The sequence below is a fragment of the Heliangelus exortis genome, chromosome 14, assembly GCF_036169615.1.
Source record: "Heliangelus exortis chromosome 14, bHelExo1.hap1, whole genome shotgun sequence".
Taxonomy (NCBI): Eukaryota; Metazoa; Chordata; class Aves; order Apodiformes; family Trochilidae; genus Heliangelus; species Heliangelus exortis.
The window spans coordinates 3,909,747-3,927,434 of NC_092435.1; the positions used below are offsets into that span (position 1 = coordinate 3,909,747).

General features: G+C 47.0%; 1 protein-coding gene across 4 annotated transcripts in view; it reads left to right on the top strand.

The window, feature by feature from the left end:
• ZMYM3 (zinc finger MYM-type containing 3) overlaps positions 1 to 17,688 on the top strand; it is a 30,296-nt gene that overhangs the window by 529 nt on the left and 12,079 nt on the right. The window contains exons 1-12 of one of the 4 annotated variants that reach the window (XM_071757963.1): positions 116 to 247; positions 3,323 to 3,496; positions 7,404 to 8,291; positions 8,876 to 8,919; positions 9,800 to 9,872; positions 10,651 to 10,939; positions 11,342 to 11,519; positions 11,938 to 12,150; positions 12,701 to 12,851; positions 13,380 to 13,495; positions 16,616 to 16,702; positions 17,036 to 17,186. In XM_071757963.1, coding sequence (XP_071614064.1) covers positions 7,418 to 8,291; positions 8,876 to 8,919; positions 9,800 to 9,872; positions 10,651 to 10,939; positions 11,342 to 11,519; positions 11,938 to 12,150; positions 12,701 to 12,851; positions 13,380 to 13,495; positions 16,616 to 16,702; positions 17,036 to 17,186 — 2,176 coding nt within the window. In that variant the 5' untranslated portion in view covers positions 116 to 247; positions 3,323 to 3,496; positions 7,404 to 7,417. Of the gene's footprint in view, positions 1 to 115; positions 248 to 3,322; positions 3,497 to 7,403; positions 8,292 to 8,875; positions 8,920 to 9,799; positions 9,873 to 10,650; positions 10,940 to 11,341; positions 11,520 to 11,937; positions 12,151 to 12,700; positions 12,852 to 13,379; positions 13,496 to 16,615; positions 16,703 to 17,035; positions 17,187 to 17,688 lie in introns of those variants that run through there. The other 3 variants (XM_071757962.1, XM_071757965.1, XM_071757964.1) reach the window with 3 other exon arrangements.

Genomic DNA, 17,688 nt, shown 5'->3' on the forward strand with positions numbered 1-17,688 from the left:
GCGAATCTCGCGAGCCCAAGCCCCGCCGCAGCCAATGGGAAAACGTCCCTCGCTCTGCACAGCCAATGCGCGCTCCCCTGCCCCCCCTCCGGCTGCAGAGCGCAGTGGGCTCCGAGCGGCGCCTCCATTTAAAGGGGCCGTGACCCGAATCCGGGCTCTGGGTAGAGCGGGCGGCTCAGCGCTGTGGAGCCCGTTAGGAGCCGCGCTAACCGCGGGTGCCTCCCCTACGGCTGCACCGGAGGCTCAGGTGGGGCGGCAGCGCTGCTTGGAGAGGCCTTGGGGTGCCCGCCCGTTAGGCGCCGATTTTCGGTCCCATGGGTGGGGGCGGGGTAGGCGCGTGCGGTGCGGGTCTCGGGGGTGGGGGTTGGGGTGGGGTGGGGGGTGTGCAGGTCGGGTCGGGCCCCCCCAATAGTATGGGGGGCGGGGCGCCTCTCGGGAGGGGGCGGGGCCGCTCATCTCCCCCCGCTGTGGCCACCGCTTGGGGGCGCCCTGCGGCGAGGGGCGGGTCCGAGGACCCCACCCCATAATGTGCGGACCCCATTTGTGGTGAAAGGGACAGATCCCCACTGCCATGGGGCTGAGGAAGACGTTGGTGTGACCCTTATCCCTGCTAAGCGAGAGTAAGGCTGGGGGATCGCCTCTGGTATGGTGGGGGATGCCCTAGCCTGACACCCATCCTTGTGCAGCCCCTGCCCCGGTGCTGGCTGGCACTGGGGCAGGCAAGCCCTGAGGTGTCCCCCATTCAGGTGCTGGGGGTCAAGAGTACCCTGGTGCCTGGGCACAGGCTGGGCCTAGGGGTTCATAAGACCTTCCCCATCCCTCAGTGACTCCTGCAGGGCCTATCCCTGCTGTGGGGACCTCTGCTGCAGAATGGCAGCATTTGACCCCAGGCTCGCCTTGGCCACAGCTGTCCCAAAGCTTGCTATGCACTTGGTGCTCTGTCCCCGCGCCCTCCTTGGCTTCCCCTCTTCCTGGATCTTGAGCTGAGGCTTTGAGTCTTTTATGTTGTCACCACACATGGTGACAGAGTCAGTGGAGCTTGCAAAAAACACAGCTGCTGGTCTGAGCTGTCCACCCATTTTGTCTGTCTGTCTTTCCCCTGTATGGGTGAGGTGGGTCTGGACTGGGACAGGGCTTGGGAGTGTCTCTTGAGGTCTATAGTATGTGTTTGGATCCCTGGGCACCATGTGCTGCTCTCGAGGACCAGGACTTGTGAGAAAAAGGTGCAGGTTCATGGTGCTGGAGCTGCCTTGTGCTGCTGGAGGAAGCAAAAGCCTCAATCTACTGAAGCTGAGGCTGGGCCAGGCTGCATGTGAGCAGCGTAGCCATGGCCAGCAAGATACTCTGAGGAATGTCAGTACCTCCTGTTTTAAATGCAGAGGTGGAGGCAGGACCAGCCCCAGATGGGAGGGTCTGCACTGGTGAGGCTGGGATCTGTCTATGGCATTTGCCTGGCACAGGAAAAGACCCTGGCAGTTGCATATGGTTGTGTGGGCAGAGGCAGCACTGGACATGGTCTGTCAGCTGATGTTGGGGGACAGAGTGCTCAGCTGAGTGCTGGGGAATGGTTTCTGGAACTCTCTGATGTTTCGTGCTCTTTCCTTCTCTTGCTGTGCTTCACCTATGGCTTTAACTTCTTTCCCTCTCACTGCTGCTGCATTCCCCAAGAAAACTTCTAATCTTCATTTTCTCACCCTGCCTATCCTGGGATCAAAGGTGGATAAGAGTGTAGCTCTGTTGTTATTGTCAGCCTAGCTTTACTGGAGGAATAGCACAGGCTACAGAGCTGCTGCCTGTAATGGCCAACCTGCAGCTTACAGGCCCAGCATGCATGTTTGCACCATTTCTGTTTCTCTCTGCACCTGCTCACATCCCTCTTAATGCAACTGCCTTTGCTTTGGAGGATGACAGTAAGCCACGCCAGATTCCTTCAGAGCTCTGACAGACCAAGCAATTGGCTGAGCCTGAGCCCACAGCCTTACTTTGGGAGTGAAGCTCCTTGAGTCATTTCTTTTACAGATGTTTTAAGGTCAGTGATGCTGGGATGCATGACCCTGGTGAAAAGAGCTGTGCTAGCTGGAGCCTTTAGAGCAGAATGGCTATGGTGAAGGCAATCCAAGGGAAGTATGCAATAGGTTACAGCTGTGACAATGAATTCCTTAGCCTAGGGAAGGCTGTGCTAGCAGGATTTTGCTAGAATTCTGTTTTAATCTTAATAAGAGTGTTAAAAGTGTTAGCTTCTTCCTTTGCTGGCAGCACAGGTAGGAAAGGGCAGTGCATGAGACTGTCTTCACCAGTCCTGCTGGACATGGGCTCTGGTGTTGTCTTGCAGCAGCTACCAGTAAGCCTGTTCTGCTGTCTCAGCCCTTAGGATTGTAAAGAGAAAGGAGTTGAGCACTAGGCTGGCTGCTTGTGGGAGGTATCCAGGACTTTGCATTAGGTGATTTGACACCTTTCTGCAGCATTTGGGCAACAGGTGAGACTTGGAGCCATTTATTTTGACCACTTTCAAGTCTACTGTCTATTTCTGTCTTTTAATCAGTGTGATAATATTAGGGCAGTTTCAACTGAAGAAATGTTGCTTATTCATGCTATAGGCACAAAGCTGTACAAATAGGAGGAGTTTTCTCTCTGACTTATCTCCCAGTGGCATTGGGTTCCTGAAGGTGAATTGCTCTCCAAACATGTAAACAAAGCAAGTTGTGTTAGGGTATATCTAGACTTGTTGCTTGTTTCTTTGTTGCAAGGCCTTGACACCTAATGTCTGGGCAGATCTTGGCCTTACAAAAAGATCTATTTAAGTAGGTGCTGGGATGATGATGCATGGGTAAGCATGGATATACCTGTTGTTTGTCTTAGAGTTTACTACTAGTACAGAGGTGTTGGGTGCAAATAGTGCTGAGAACCAAGGAATGGTTCCTTGAAGCTGAAATGGACTTTCTAGAATGCAAACTCAAAATCTAATTTGGTCTTTCCTCCATTTGAGGAATTAACAGGAAACTCATGATGTGTTTTGCATCGCTGTCTGCTCAGTATTGGAAGGTTCAGGTTTTCTTGATTCTAGGTGACTGCTATGTACTGTTTCAGGCCTGCACCCTGAGCTGGTATTCCTGCTGTAGAAAAATCAATGGAGGGTCTTTGTTCCTGGTGGCTTTGGGACTGTTAGAAGAGCATTGCTGGAGTCTTGAGACTGCTGGTGATGTTCTGGGAAGGCTCTTCCTCACCTACCAGTTCCTGTTGTGCAGACCATTCCACTCACACATGGACACTGGTCTGAAGGGTGTATGGTGATAGATACTTCTGTTTGCACTCTAATTGACAGAATCAGTAATACATTTGGAGAGGAGATGAGACAACTATTCACCAAATCCTGTCTGCAAAGCACAAGCTGAAGAACTTGACCAGTGACATATGCAGTAGCTATAACTGACTTGGAGAGAGTCACTGAATGCTGTTGTAAAATCTCCCAAATCACAGAGGATCTAAATATCCCTGGGTAAGTTGTTTATCTAATAATCTATAATGCTGATCTGGAAATAGCTGTTTCTGAGTTTGTCCAACTTTGACTTTCAGCCAAAGCCAAAGTTTGAGTCCTCTTGAGCATTTTTCTGTAACTGAAGAGCCCTCTGCTGTAGATTTTCTTACCTTGCGGTTTGGTTTGGTTGGTTTTTTTTTTCAGATGGGTCATGTCTTCCCATTTATTTTCAATGAACAAAATAGTTATGTCACTGGAAGGTGTTTTCTAAACCCTTGTTGATTCTTAAAGTAGTGGGATTCTTGCATTACTATGTCAGATTCTTATTTTTTTAATTTAAAAAAAATCTTAAAAAAAAGCTTAAAAAAAAGCTCTTCCAGAATGTCATGAAGTTCAGGCACCATCCAAGAATGAGACAGTAATGGTCTAATGTGGATCTGTGTCCAAGCAGCACTGTACTGAATGTCACCAATGGGCTTTGTGCTATAGATGGGAGCTCAAAGAGCTGCTTCTCCAAGAACATTTATCTATAAAAATAATTTATGTTCCTCTGTGGAGAATTTTGATTGTACTAAAACCCAGTCCTTAATGTGTTAGGGTTATGCTTTAATATTAGTTAACCAATATGTAATAAATGTTTGCAGTACTTGAATCTGGAAAGCCATCAGTGGCATAGATAAACTTAGATAAGTCACACCAATACTTTTTCCATATCTCTTACTCAAGGGATAGTATTGTTAATGAAGATCTGTTGATTGAAACCATGGTGTTTAATGTATATTTTCTTAATATTTTTTTGATAGAGCTGTATATCAGCCACTGTTATTTTTGTTGAGAAATACTAGTTTGAGTGTTACTGCTTATTCTAATTAGGTACCAAAAATTGGAACTTTCTTCAGAGCTCTGCTTAGATCTTACGGAACTTGTAGGTAGGAATTAGATGGAATCAGTTACAGACACTGATGTCTCTAATAAACTAAAGTCCGAGATGGTCACTTGCTGTACTTGAGTGTCCTGGTAGAGATGTCTCACTCTGAGCTTCCAGGTTAGAGAGGAGATCTGTGTGCCCTCTGTTTGACTGAAAAAGCAGGGTTGGACTGGTAGTCACACATGATGGATTTGGTGGTCAGTGTTGTGTTCTAGGCCAGTCCTGCACACTCATGGAGAACCCTCTGCCATCCCATTACTTCTATGAAAACTCTTGCATGTTACCTGAGAAGCACTCTACTTCAGACTGTGATTGCAGGGTTCTTTGCTCCTTGAACTTGATCTTCCCAGGAATATCTGTTACTGAATACTCTGAAGAGGATGGTGCTGAGTACTAAGTAAGGATTTTCCAAATGTCCAGCAGAGCAGTTGTATCATCTGTAACACGCAGGATCTCAGCACATTGCTTCCTCTTTGTTTGACCAAGTCATGTTCCTGTGTACTCTCCTTGCTGTCAGGTATGTGGCTGGAAAAGAGAAAGATTTCAAGCAGACAAGTGACCACAGTCCACTGACTGAGCTCTGCATTATATAGTCCTGGAATAAAAAAGATGATGACTTGTGTTGGATCATTTCAACATCTGCCAAAAACAATAAGCTATTTTTCTTCTGTTGGAGAAGAGACTTTACCAGAGGTCAAGTGCATGTTCAGTTGTCAGCTTAACTCACTGTGAAGCTCAGCAGAAGCCCAGATGAATCTGAATGCCTAGGGCAAACAGGAGAAATAGTTTCTTACTCTGCTGCAGCTGGGCAGCTCTGATTTCCTCAGGTTGAGTTTGACTTGAGCCCACAGGGCCAAAAAGCATCATTCTTTTCTTTTCAGAGTGTTGCCCTCTTCATCCTCATCAGCTGGCATTTGAAAGCCATTGGAAAGACTTCATTTGAGTAAGAATTGCAATGATGGACAGGGACTTTCCTTGCTTCCTATTCAAGCTGCTTGTCAGCATTACTTTCTTGGGTCCAGCTTCAACTCTTAGCTCCCATCAGCTTTTCCAGATTCCTAGAAATACATCAGAAGTCAGCACTCATGTGTTCTGTATTGCCTCGTCATGGAGCTCTGCTGCAGCAGATTTAAATGAAACAAAAGGAAAATACTTCTAAAAACTGAAAGCTAGCTGCAGAATGTGCCTCTGGAATTTTTGCAGGCCCAAAGTATAAATTGGTTCAAAGGGGGATTAGGCAGATTCATAGAGGATTTATCCAGTACAGACTCTTAGCAGTGACAGTCTCAATGCAACTTCAGCCAAGGAGTTCTTCACCAGCTGAGTGCCACTTGATCAGAGGATGTGCTGAAGAGGAACGTCCTGTTAGTTATTCTTCTTACACTCTTTCTCCAGGTACCATTCTTGGTATGAATAGGAGTAGGACGAGGTCCCTTTGTTTGACTGACTGCAGCAGTCATTAGCTTTGCACATCTTAAGAACAAGTTTTGGGTGATTGACCAGAAGTTATGAGCTATTCTGCTGGTCACACAGAGCTGATGAAGGTAGATAGGACCTTGAACACACAGGACAAATGCTGTGCTTTTAACCAGAACAGATGATGGTTTTACTGTGAACTCTTGGGTCTGCAGAAAGGTCTGTGTATCTGTCCCAACCACATGCTGATAGTTTGGAGTTGACTTAGTCTACAGAATACTTTTTAAGATCATTTTATTCCTCAATGTCATTAAGTTGGTCAAGAGTCTTGTCTTGCATTGTAATGTTCGAGTGCCCAGTGCTTGAAAGCAACATTAAGGTATGTGCTGTTGAAACCAGATGCTTTTTTTCTATTTGTAGAGCACGAGTAGCGTGACTATTAATAGATTAATAGTTTCTTGTATTATACTTTGGGAGGGAAATCTTAAGTGGATTTCTTTTGTTCCCAGGCTCTCTTAATACAAAGACTATGCCAGCTGAAAGTGGTAAATTCTGCAGCAGTATCACCTCTGTGTTTCACTGCATGCCTGTGCAAAGTATCAGAAGGCAAGTTGGAGGAGTATGCTAGTTAAGCATACCTATAAATAAACTTTCCTCATTCATCTAGGTGGCTTGACCTCTCTGCTGCTTACAGTTGTAAGGTCTGCTGTCTTTCTCAAAGTCTGGGTTGGCGGCATCTTTGAGAAGGAGTCATTGTTTGTATTCTGAGCAGCAGAAAAAAATGTGTTTATCACCTTGGGAGAGTTCTCCCCTGTTTCAAGTACTTAGGGCCTTTCTTTCAGTTTTTTTCTATTTCACTTTGTTCTTCTTAATGTTAGCCACCCTAAAACATATTTCATCCCATACTGATCTGGAATTGGCTTATTCTAGAAGCTTTGTCTCCTCTCTAACCAGTGAAAGTGAACAGAATCATTTGGTGAAACTTGCTGAACATCTTTGAAGATTACTTCTTCTGTAGTTTCTGTTTGTGATTTGGGAACAGTGTTTATCCTCTACTATGAAACAGAGAATGTTGCTATGTTTTTAGACAAAATAAGGAGGCAAAGACTTAGAATTTCAGCTGTTAAGTATGATTCCCTAAACTGCTTAAATGAGTTTTAGAAGCAGGGTACATTCTCTGTCCAAAGATGTTCTGGTTAGTTCTGAGTAAACCATTTGTGAGTGAAACTCTGTTATCTTTTTGGAGGGAAGCATATCTTAAAGAAAGAATTAATCAGTCATCACCAGTGAACTTATTTCAGGCTTCCTCCTTTATTGATATAGGTGAGTTATGCCTGTAGTAAGCCCCGGTAGACAGGAATACTGAATCTCCTGCTTCAGGGCTTAAAACCTTGCCAAATTTAGAATTCGAATTACTCTACTGGAGAAGATAGGTTTTGTAACTTTACAGGTGGATGTGATTGACCCACTGGTATCCTGGTTAGAGCTAGCAGTATTACTGGGCCTTGTTTCACTCCAGCAGTGTTCAGAAGAGAGGACAATTAATGCACTTTTATAACTTGCAAGTCTTTTTCTCATTTTCAGTTGCCATCATCAAAATGGATTCCAGTGAATTTTCGGGATCTCTGGACCCCCTGTCCTTGCCTGACAAACCACTTATTGGTGATCTCCCTGCTGATATGGAGTTTGGAGAAGATCTCCTGGGCTCTCAGACAGCTTCTACCCAGAAAGCCTCAGTTCTTCAACCCCCTAATTGGGATCAATCCAAGCAGATGACTGCAGATGGGGACTTGGACCTTTTAGTGAAAGCAGACAGCCTATCTGAAGTAAACAAATCAAATAACATTGTTCTAGATAAACCTAGTGTCTTGGATATGGTGGAAAAATCTGAGGTCTTAGATGACTTGGAAAAAACTGCTGGCTTGGAGCTAGATAAATCAGAGGGTCCGGATGGGCTGTGTAAGACACATCCTTCCCAGGATATGGAGGATGAAACAGTGGACTCCTCTGCCCTCTCTAGAGAAGCCCTTGTTCCAGAAACATGGAAGGAAGGGGAAGATGCATCAAAAAATTGTTCTGGGGACCTAAAGGAAGTTGGTGCTTCGGCTATTCTCTCCAATGACAGTGCCCCTGGATCACCCCGACAGCCCACTTCTGACTCAGGGGACCTCAGCAGTCCCCCAGCCACAGAAGACATCACAGCACAATCCTCAAGTCCACCAGTTGCCCCACCCCAACTCAGTCTTAAACAGACAAAAAAGATGAGGTTGAAGGCACCAAGAAGGAGCTCACCCATGCAGAGGGAAGGACTAGCAGGGGAAGCAGAGGTGAAACTGAGCCTGGAAAACAGTACTGCAGCTTTGCCCCTTGAGCCCACAGAGGAGAACCAGGCAGAGGAAGGGAGTGATAGTGGGAACAACTTGCTTAAGGAAAGTAGTGTACTGAAAGCACAGGAAGCCTCACCACCATCAGGTAGGTTGCTATCTCTGCAGAACTTGGCTTCCTTTTGCTCAGGAGGTCATAATGTGCTGGAAGCTACTTCCTTAGTGCACACAAGTGCTAGCTCTGGCTTTTATAGCTTTAATTTTGATTTTCAATGCATGTCAGCTAGGACCTTCCATGATAAAGCTGTGGCTGCTCATCAGCTTAGTTCACACTCTTCATCATTGAAATCTTTGCTGAAACTGAGGGTCACCAGGAGAAGGTGTTTCCAATAGGCAAAGTTCCTCTGCCCAGGCTGTTCATCCTCAGGAGATGCTCAGTCTCAGTCAGAAGCAGTTGGAGTACACTGCCCAGCATGCCTTCCCCATGCAGGGAAGACTTCCCCCATACACAACTTCTCCCAAGCTGTGTGTTTGGATCTCTAACTACAGGCGATGGGTTTAAGAGCTTTCCTGTGTCTGATCACCACCAGAACTGTGCTTGTTAACCAGGATTGTCTAAGGCTTCATGTGCAGACTGACCCAAAGGGTGGCTGCATTTGAAGAACACCTGTCCTCTTCTGTTGGAGAAAAGCAAGATGTTAGATGCAAGCTTCATCTGTGCTTCTGTTCCAGGAGAAGGCCAGTCTGGGAAGGCAAGTGAGCTGCCAACTGAGAAGGTGAGGAGAATGCAGTCAAGTATATATGCTACAGGAGCATAAAGGATAGCTGGCTGTTGCCATACTATCTGAGGGACACTGGCTGTCTTGTGTCCCCTCTGGGAAGGAGTGTGCATGTCTCCTGTGATCAAGTAATCCTTGTACCCTTGTACCCAGCACTGGTGAGGCTACACCTTGAGTACTGTGTTCAGTTCTGTGCCCCTAGCTACAACACAGACATTGAGTTGCTGGAGTATGACCCAAGAAGAGCAAACAAGGTGGCGAAGGTTCTAGAGAAGGAGTCCTATGAAGAAGAGGCTGAGGGAATTGGGATTGTTTAGTTTGGAGAAGGGGAGGCTGAGGGGAGACCCTATTGTTCCCTACAACTACCTGAAAGAAGGTTGTAGGTGGATGTTGGCCTCTTCTCTCAAGTAAATAATGATAGGACTAGACACTAGGAATAATTTCTTCACTGAAAGACTAGTCAGGCACTGGAACGGGCTGCCAAGGGAGGTGGTGGAGTGACCATCCCTGGAAGTATTTTAAGAATTGTGTAAATGTGGCACTGCAGGACATGCTTTGATGGTCTTGGTGGGTTTTTTTCTGGGTTGAAGGTTGGACACTGTGATCTTAGAGGTCTTTTCTAACTGTGACAATTCTGTGACAATTCTGTGCACTGCCACTGTGCTGTAATATGGATTTTCTGCCCCTAGCTGTAAGGTCATTCTCATAGGCCTACTTCCTTCTCTCCCCCATCTTGCCAACTCTGGTCATATCCATTTTCAGCCTAGTTATGGGGAAAGCAAATCCCAGAAATTGTAACTCCACCATGATGTGATATATTTATCCATGGCTGTTGTATCAGATGGTTTGCCTAAATATTTTTCTGAATGTCTTCTAGGAACAGAAAAGAAGTGAACGAGCCAGAAGATCAGAATCTGTCAGACCTGAAACTGTGAACTCCTCTGATAGCAGTAAGTAACTAGGGATGGGTAATGTCTGTTTTCAGCCAGAGAACAGAGGCCAGCCAGGCCCATTGGGGGCAGGTGATTCATGGAGTATGGTGGGAACTCTGGGGCTTCTGTGCAGACTTTATTCTTAGGAAACAGGTCCTTTCACCCTGTTAGTCTTCATCCTTGGGGTACTTGCCTTTCTTTCTTAGGGCACTAAGGTTGAAGGGAGAATGATAATATATTTGCAGTGGTGTGTGGATGCCAAGCACCAAATAATAGGTGAGCCTCTGGGATTGTTCTCAGAATATCCATCTTCCATCTCCTCATCCAGGAACTTTCTTCCTTTGTCTCTATGGCAGCAGGGTGTTGCATTTTGGGGATTTTCCTGCAGAAATACATGTCACCCTGCTATTCCCTAGTATTTGTGTGTTGTTCCTTCATTGCCCGCCTCTCCTGGAGGCTGGTGATCCAGCTTGTTCCCTTTAAGATCTAACAGGTTTTGGAGGGTTTTCTGCTCTAAATGTTCACGCTCTGGGCTTCTGCTCAACCTTGGCAAGTCATGACTTCCTAGAGAAGAAGTGTACTTAAGCCCAATTTGCTTAATGACTCCTGACTCATTTCCAGTTCCAACAGAATATCTTTTAAGAGTTCCTTAACATTCCACCAAGACAGGTACAAAGCATGTAGAGCAACTCCAGAAATGTGACCCCAGAAAGCCCTGGCCTGTGTCTTATGGCAGAAGTTTCTGTCTCTGTTCCTAATGAGGCATTTAGGTGCATCTTTCTCTGCTACTTTGCAGTTCCAGTCTCTGATGAAGACTCTGATGCAATGGTGGATGATCCCAACGATGAGGATTTTGTTCCCTTTCGTACCCGACGCTCGACTCGCATGTCCTTACGCACCCAGATGGCTCAGCGAGCTGCCCGCTCAGTCACCAAGATGACTTGTGCCAACTGCAGGGCCCCACTGCAGAAGGGACAAACTGCCTACCAGCGTAAAGGGCTCCCCCAGCTTTTCTGCTCCAGCTCCTGTCTCACCACCTTCTCAAAAAAACCACCTGGCAAGAAGATATGCACCTTCTGTAAAAAGTGTGTGTTCACTCCCCTTTCTTCAATGCTCTTGTTCTCATGACCCCCTTCACAACCCTACGTGCCAGTCCCCATCTGTGTAATCCTCATGCTTCCCATTCACCCACGTGTCTCCAGCTCATTGCCAGCTGCTGCCTGATGCCTTCCTTCATACACTGCATATCCCATGCTTCTTACACCCCTTTCCCTGCCTGTCCCCTAGCTCAATGCCCCATATCACAGCCTTTTAAAACAACCTCACACATGCTCTGGCTTCAGGCACCACACATCTAGGCCAGGACAGAAGCTGCTGTGAGACAGTTCTTACCACCCTTGGGACACCAGAAAGTCCTGTGCATTGCAGTGTGCCACCCTGTCCCTTCATGGCAGGACTGTACTAACACATTCCCTCCTGATCCCCAGAGAGATCTGGAACACCAAGGACTCTGTGGTTGCCCAGATTGGCTCAGGCGGCTCTTTCCATGAGTTCTGCACCTCTGTCTGCCTCTCCCTCTATGAGGCCCAGCAGCACAGACCAATGCCTCAGTCTGCAGATGCCTCGGACACCAACCGCTGCAGTGTCTGCCACAGACCTGGCGAGGTAAACAGTCCCTTGTCCTTCCCCTGTTGTGGATGAGGTGTTTGTGACCTACAGCGCTTGGCCCTGCCTTGGACCGTTGCAGAGTATTTGCCAGGTTCTCCTATGGTGTGAGGCCTCTGCCCCTGAGCTTGCTCAGGTTAACTCCGGGGTTCTTGCTACTGTGAACCAGCCCTTATTCCAGCAGAAGAAATAAAGCTTTGGCTTCTCCCTGCCTTGAAGCTCACCGCTTCCTGCAACTTCACTCTCCCTGACTTTTGGTGAGGGATGCTAGTCTGACTCCACACCAGCTTTCAGTATAGCACGTGCCCAAGTTTTAGTGTAACAGGCTGTTATCTCAAGGGCCATGGTAGTAATGGTGCACATGTCAGAAGGAGACACATGGTGGTTTGTGGAAGTGACAGCAATGATGTCTCTGCAGATTCAGCATGAGGTCAGCAATGGGAGCGTCGTTCACCGCATCTGCAGTGACGCCTGTTTCACCAAGTTCCGGGCCACCAAGGGGCTGAAAACCAACTGCTGCGACAACTGTGGACTTTACATCTACAACAAGGGCTTGCCCCTGGAGTACCTCTTCCACGAAGGCCAGCAAAAACGCTTCTGCAACTCTGCCTGTCTCAACAATTACAAGAAGGTGTGTGGGGTTACCTGCCTGGGGTGGGAGGTCAAAGCTCCTTTGCACAATGTGGTTCAGGGCACTTCATGCAATAGCAAGTCACCTCCGTCCTTTTGGGCTTTATTGCTAACAAAACATTTAAGAGATTGCTGTGGAGAAACATTGAAGCAAGCAAACAATTTATTCTGCAGGGGGCCCACCTTGGACTCCAGCATGTGTCAGGCACTTAATAAGCTGGACTCTGCAAGGACACTGGTACATGCAGTCAGTATGGGCTGGTGTCTGTGGATGTCTCCCCAAAGTTTGGCTGGACATGTTCCTCTCTGGCCTCAGGAGGTTTCATTTAACTGTCTTGATGGGTTGCTAAGTGCTCTATTCCTGCCAAGGTACTCTAGAAATATGGAGGTGAGATGCTGAGGGGAGCTTGCAGACTATGAGCCTCTCTCAGGCATAGGTGTTCCATGCAGGAGAGCTGTCCTGGTGAATACAGTAGTGGGATGGGATATGAGGATCAGACCTCACCAGCTGTGGTGGTCTCCCTGGCAGCTCTGTTCTGCTCTGTTTGCAGAAGAACACTCGGGTCTATCCATGCATGTGGTGCAAGACGCTGTGCAAGAACTTTGACATGCTGCCCAACGTGGATCGCAGTGGCAAGATGGGCCTGTTCTGCTCTATTTGCTGCACTACCTCCCACAAAGTGAAGCAGTCAGGCTTGGTTGGTAAGAGCACCTATGTACAGGGAATCAGTGAAGTCTCCACTGTAACTATTTCCTTGCTACTATTTATTGCTTGTAGATGAGACTGGAAAGGAAACATTTTACCTGCCTGGGGCAGAGTCCAGTGAGAAAAGTGGAAGGAGATTTGGAGGGGGAGCACGTAGACCTCTTAATACTGAGGGGCAGCATGCATTGCTTTTCTTGAGAATGCAGGAAGCAGTTGTATTACCATACTGTGCTGGCATTGCACAAAGTACCAGAGTGTCCAGGAATGGGTAAGGTCTCTGGTTCAATATTGCAGCCTGTTTTGTCCAAATTCCTGTAGTGCCAGCATCACTTTTTTGGACCACTCTGTTCTTCATCCGTGTTTAGCATTTCTGACTTAGCAGAATCTATTGCTCCTAGTTTCCTCATGTTCTTGCCCCTTATTTTTTGATAATTCACTGACAGACTGAGAATGAGTGAGTGGCTTGCATACCATTCAGTCCCACATCTGCTGCTGCCTTCATCAATTCCTGTCTGTTTCATCAGGTCCCCCTAGACCCTGCGGCTTCTGCAGAAAGAGTTTGTCTGAACCATGCTATTACAACAAGACAGACCGGGTTGTCTACCAGTTCTGCAGCCCCAGCTGCTGGACAAAATTCCAGGTACTGAAATATCCTTCATGCTGGGCATAGAGCTCGTGTCTCCTTTGACACTTAGCAGCAGAGGCTTCACCTTCCTCAAGCTTTCTCAAGGAAGGGTTCGTAAGAATGTGTCTGCTGGAGCACAACTTGCAGTGACTGTGGTTGCCTCAGTCTTGGCCCTATCTCCCTCTTCTTCTGTTGGGATAAAACAGGCTCTAATTTACTCTTATCTATCAGGTTATGTCCAGCAGTGCAGAGCTGTACTGCATGAGTGGTTTGGGATTTGGTTGCCTTAATGAGGGCATGAACAAAAGCGTAAGTAAAGCACAGCGGGCACCCACTGGTGTGGTGAAAAGGGGCAGAGCTGCCCTCTGAGCCAGGTGCCACCAAGGAACGTAAGTCTTCTAGGTTGTCTAAAAATCAGGCCTGGATTTCTCATGGTCAATAATCCTCAAATGCTTGACTGGTGGGTTTTAATCTTCTGATGTTAAGTTTCAGCGGGGGGTGGTTTTCAGTGTTTGTGGTTTTCAAGGCTACTGAACGAATACTAGTTTTGTGCAGCTATCAAACTACAAAGCAACAGCCAGGAAGATCTGTGAGGCCAGAACATGCCTTGGGCAACTGAGAAAACATAAAGAATCTAGAGGCAGTAAGTTAGTTACTGGCAGTTGCCAGTATTTGGTTCTGAGGGTTGTTTTCTCTTGTGGTTATTGTGTTAAGGATTTTTCAGGGTTTGTTTTTGTTTTCATTTTGCTTTCATAAATCCTTGATATAATCCTTTGCTGAGACCACTACTGTTACTGGTAGGGTAGTGGAAAAGTTTTTACAGTTATAGACTTCAGAAGACTTGAATCATACAATGTTTGGATTGGAAGGACCTTTAAAGGGCATCTAATTAAACCTCCCTGCAGTGAGCAGAGACATCTTCAACTAAATCAGGTTGCTCAGACCCCTGACCAACCTGACCTTCAATGTTTCTGAAGATGGGTCATCTACCACCTCTCTGGAATACTATTCCAGTATTTCTCATTGTAAAAATGTCTTCTTTAGTCTAAATCTACCCTTTTTTAGTCTAAAACCATTGCTTGAGTCCTGTCACAACAGTTTGTCCCCATCTTTCTTAGACACCCTTGAATAGTGAAATACCACAAGTCTCCCTGGAGCCTTCTCTTCTGTATGCTGAGAACAACCCCAGCTCTCTCATCCTTGCTTCATAGTTGAGGTGTTCCATCTCTCTTGATCATTTTTGTGGCACTCCTCTGGACCCATTTCAACAAATCCATGTCTTTCCTGTGTTGAGGACTCCAGAGCTGGACACAGTACTCCAGGTGGGGTCTCATCCCCAGAGTAGAGGGGCAGAATCACCTCCCTTGTCCTGCTGGCCATGATTCTTTTGGGGCAGCTCAGGATATGATTTGCCTTCTGGACTGCAAGTGCACATTGTTGTCTCACATCTAGCTTTTCATCCAGTAGTACCCACAAATCTCCATCTGGATGCCAAGCTATTGACCACTGCCCTCTGGATGTGACTGCCCAACCAGTTCCTCATGCACTAAACAGTCCATGCATCAAATCCATATTTCTCCAATTTGGAGAGAAGGATGTTGGGGGGGAACCATGTCAAAGGCTTTACAGAAGTCCCAATGGATGACATCTATAGCTGTTCTCTTGTCTGCTGATGTAGTCAGTCCATCAGAGAAGGCCACTTAAAATATTAGTAGGCAACATTTGCCCTTGAAGCCATGCTGGCTGTCTCAAATCATCTCCCTGTCCTTTGTGAGCCATAGCATAGCCTCTAGAAGGATCTGGTTCCATGATCTTCCCAGACACAGAGGTGAGCCTGGCAGGTCAGTAGTTCCCAGGGTCTTCTTTTCTACCCGTTTTAAAAAATAGTGCAATTTTTAGTTTCCCTTTCCCAGTCATCAGGGATTTCACCTAACTTGAGTTACTGCCATGTAAAACCAGCCTTGTAACATATGAGTAAACCCATGAAGAGTCTGATTTTGGAACTGTCTTTCTGGCACAGCTCAACACACTTGTCAAAGGAAAGCCATTGAAGAGTGTTTCAAGATGGGTTCTTAGGGATCAGTACTAAGCCCAGAGAGTACAACATCTTCATCAGTTACCTGTCAATAAAGGCAAAGTAAACATGTTAAAACTTTGCAAATGAAACAAAAACTGGTGAAGTGTTAACTCAAGCTGAGGTCAGGGCAGCCTTAGAAAGCAAAACAATTGAATTGCATGAAAAACTGGTTCCTCCTAACATGTTCTTAAACACAGTTCATTGAAAGATCCTGTATCAGCCTACTCATGTAATGTGGGTAAGTCAGTCCTGGGAAAGTATGAATTTTTAAAATGTCCTGGGATACAGGAGTTAAGCCATTTAGTATGAGTATCAGTTTACAGCTACAGAAGAAAAGATTAATTAAGTTATTGGAAACAGAAGTAGAGGAACAGGGAGTTAAAGTTTGAGGACTAGGGTGCAAAAGAGCTATCTAGAATGTTGTACAGGTGTTGAAAAGGAAGAGCATTCATCTGATGTCAGTGTTGAAGAAAAATTGGATGTGTGCTGGAAAAAAACAGAAAAGTTGTATTTTGATTTGAAGAAATGCACCTTAGCTGAGGTTATCAGAACAAAACCAGGAAGATTACTTTATTAATAAATATATCCTTGTGGACAAAACACCAGTGCTGGATGGCTGTTTAATCTAGCAGAGGAAGGTGGGATGAGTATGACTGCTTGAATTCTAAAGTTTCATTACCTTGAAAATAGAAACCAGGAACCCATGCTTCAAGATTTTGCAGAAGAGGTAGTGGAGCCCCTGTCAACTAATGTTTTCAAATCTAGAGGGGTGGCAGCTTGACACCTTGCCTTCCTGAGAAGAGCTGGACCAGTACACTGGAACCAAAGTGAAATTGCTCAAGAATCTGCTCTCCAGCATCTTGAGAAATGGTCTGATGGATTGACTGTGAGTGACTGATAGGGCAGCAAGCACAGGTCTGAACAGGGGCAGACAGATTGCTGTGAGCAGTGGAGGAGGCAGGAGGTGGTGGCAGTGCAAAGGGGTGCTCTGCCAACTACTGAGCACCTGCTGCCCTCTGTGTGTCTCTCCCTCCATGAGCTGTCTCTGTCTCCTGCAGCGTACCAGCCCAGAAGGTGGGATCCACCTCAACTGTCATTACTGCCACAATCTTTTCAGTGGGAAGCCGGAGATCCTAGACTGGCAGGTGAGGACTTTCCCCATGAGGATGTTGATACAGAGGCCAACCTTAGGGAGGATCACAGGGCTCCTTCCTCTCCCCGCTCAAAGCAGTGCTCCTTCGGTGCCAGTGATGTGAATGTCTCAGCTGCAGAGACCTGTGTGGAGACTGTGCACTGAGTGCTGTGCTCCTGATGTTTAGCAGGATGTCAGAAAGGCAGGAAGACAACACTTCTGCCATACCCCTTACCAAGAGAGCTGGGGTCCTGGCTCAGACCTGTGGTCTTGCTCTTGCTTCCCTGAGAAGTTTGGGGACCTACTGCTGCTAAGTTGGGTGACCCGGTGGCGGTCTCTTTGGCAGGACAAGGTGTATCAGTTTTGCTGCAAGGACTGCTGTGAGGACTTCAAACGACTCCGTGGGGTGGTGTCTCAGTGTGAGCACTGCAAGCAGGAGAAGCTGCTGCATGAGAAGATCCGCTTCTCTGGAGTGGAGAAGAACTTCTGCAGCGAAGGTACTTGGGGAAGGCAGGGGAGAGGCAGAGCCCCCATGCCAGCCCATGCTATGGGAGGAGAAGAGAGCATGCAGAGGAACAGAGGGGAGACTCTTAGCCAGGCCCTGGGGCGAGTAGAGCCTTACCATGCAGTTAAGGGAGAACTGTCTTGGGGATGGCTTGCTGTCCAGCCAGGCCCTAGGGCAATATCTTTACCGTTCATTGTGTCCTTGGGGAGGGCTTTCTCACAGCTTTTCTCTCTCTGGGGGCTGGGGAGACAGCAGGTGGCAGCTCCGCTCCTCCTGTCATCATGCACTTCTACGCTCTTGCGTCTGGGCTGGCCTGACCTGGCCTTGCCCTGCCTGCTGGGTTCCTGCACACAGGAGGTTGGAGTCAGACTCTTCCTAGAAGCATAGAGGTGAGAGATGGCAAGTCCCCATGAGGTCCCATCTTATCCCAGCCCCAGGGGCCAGTGCTGGATTGTTCCCTACAGTATGTTGCGTATGCTCTGTTGTCTCCGCAG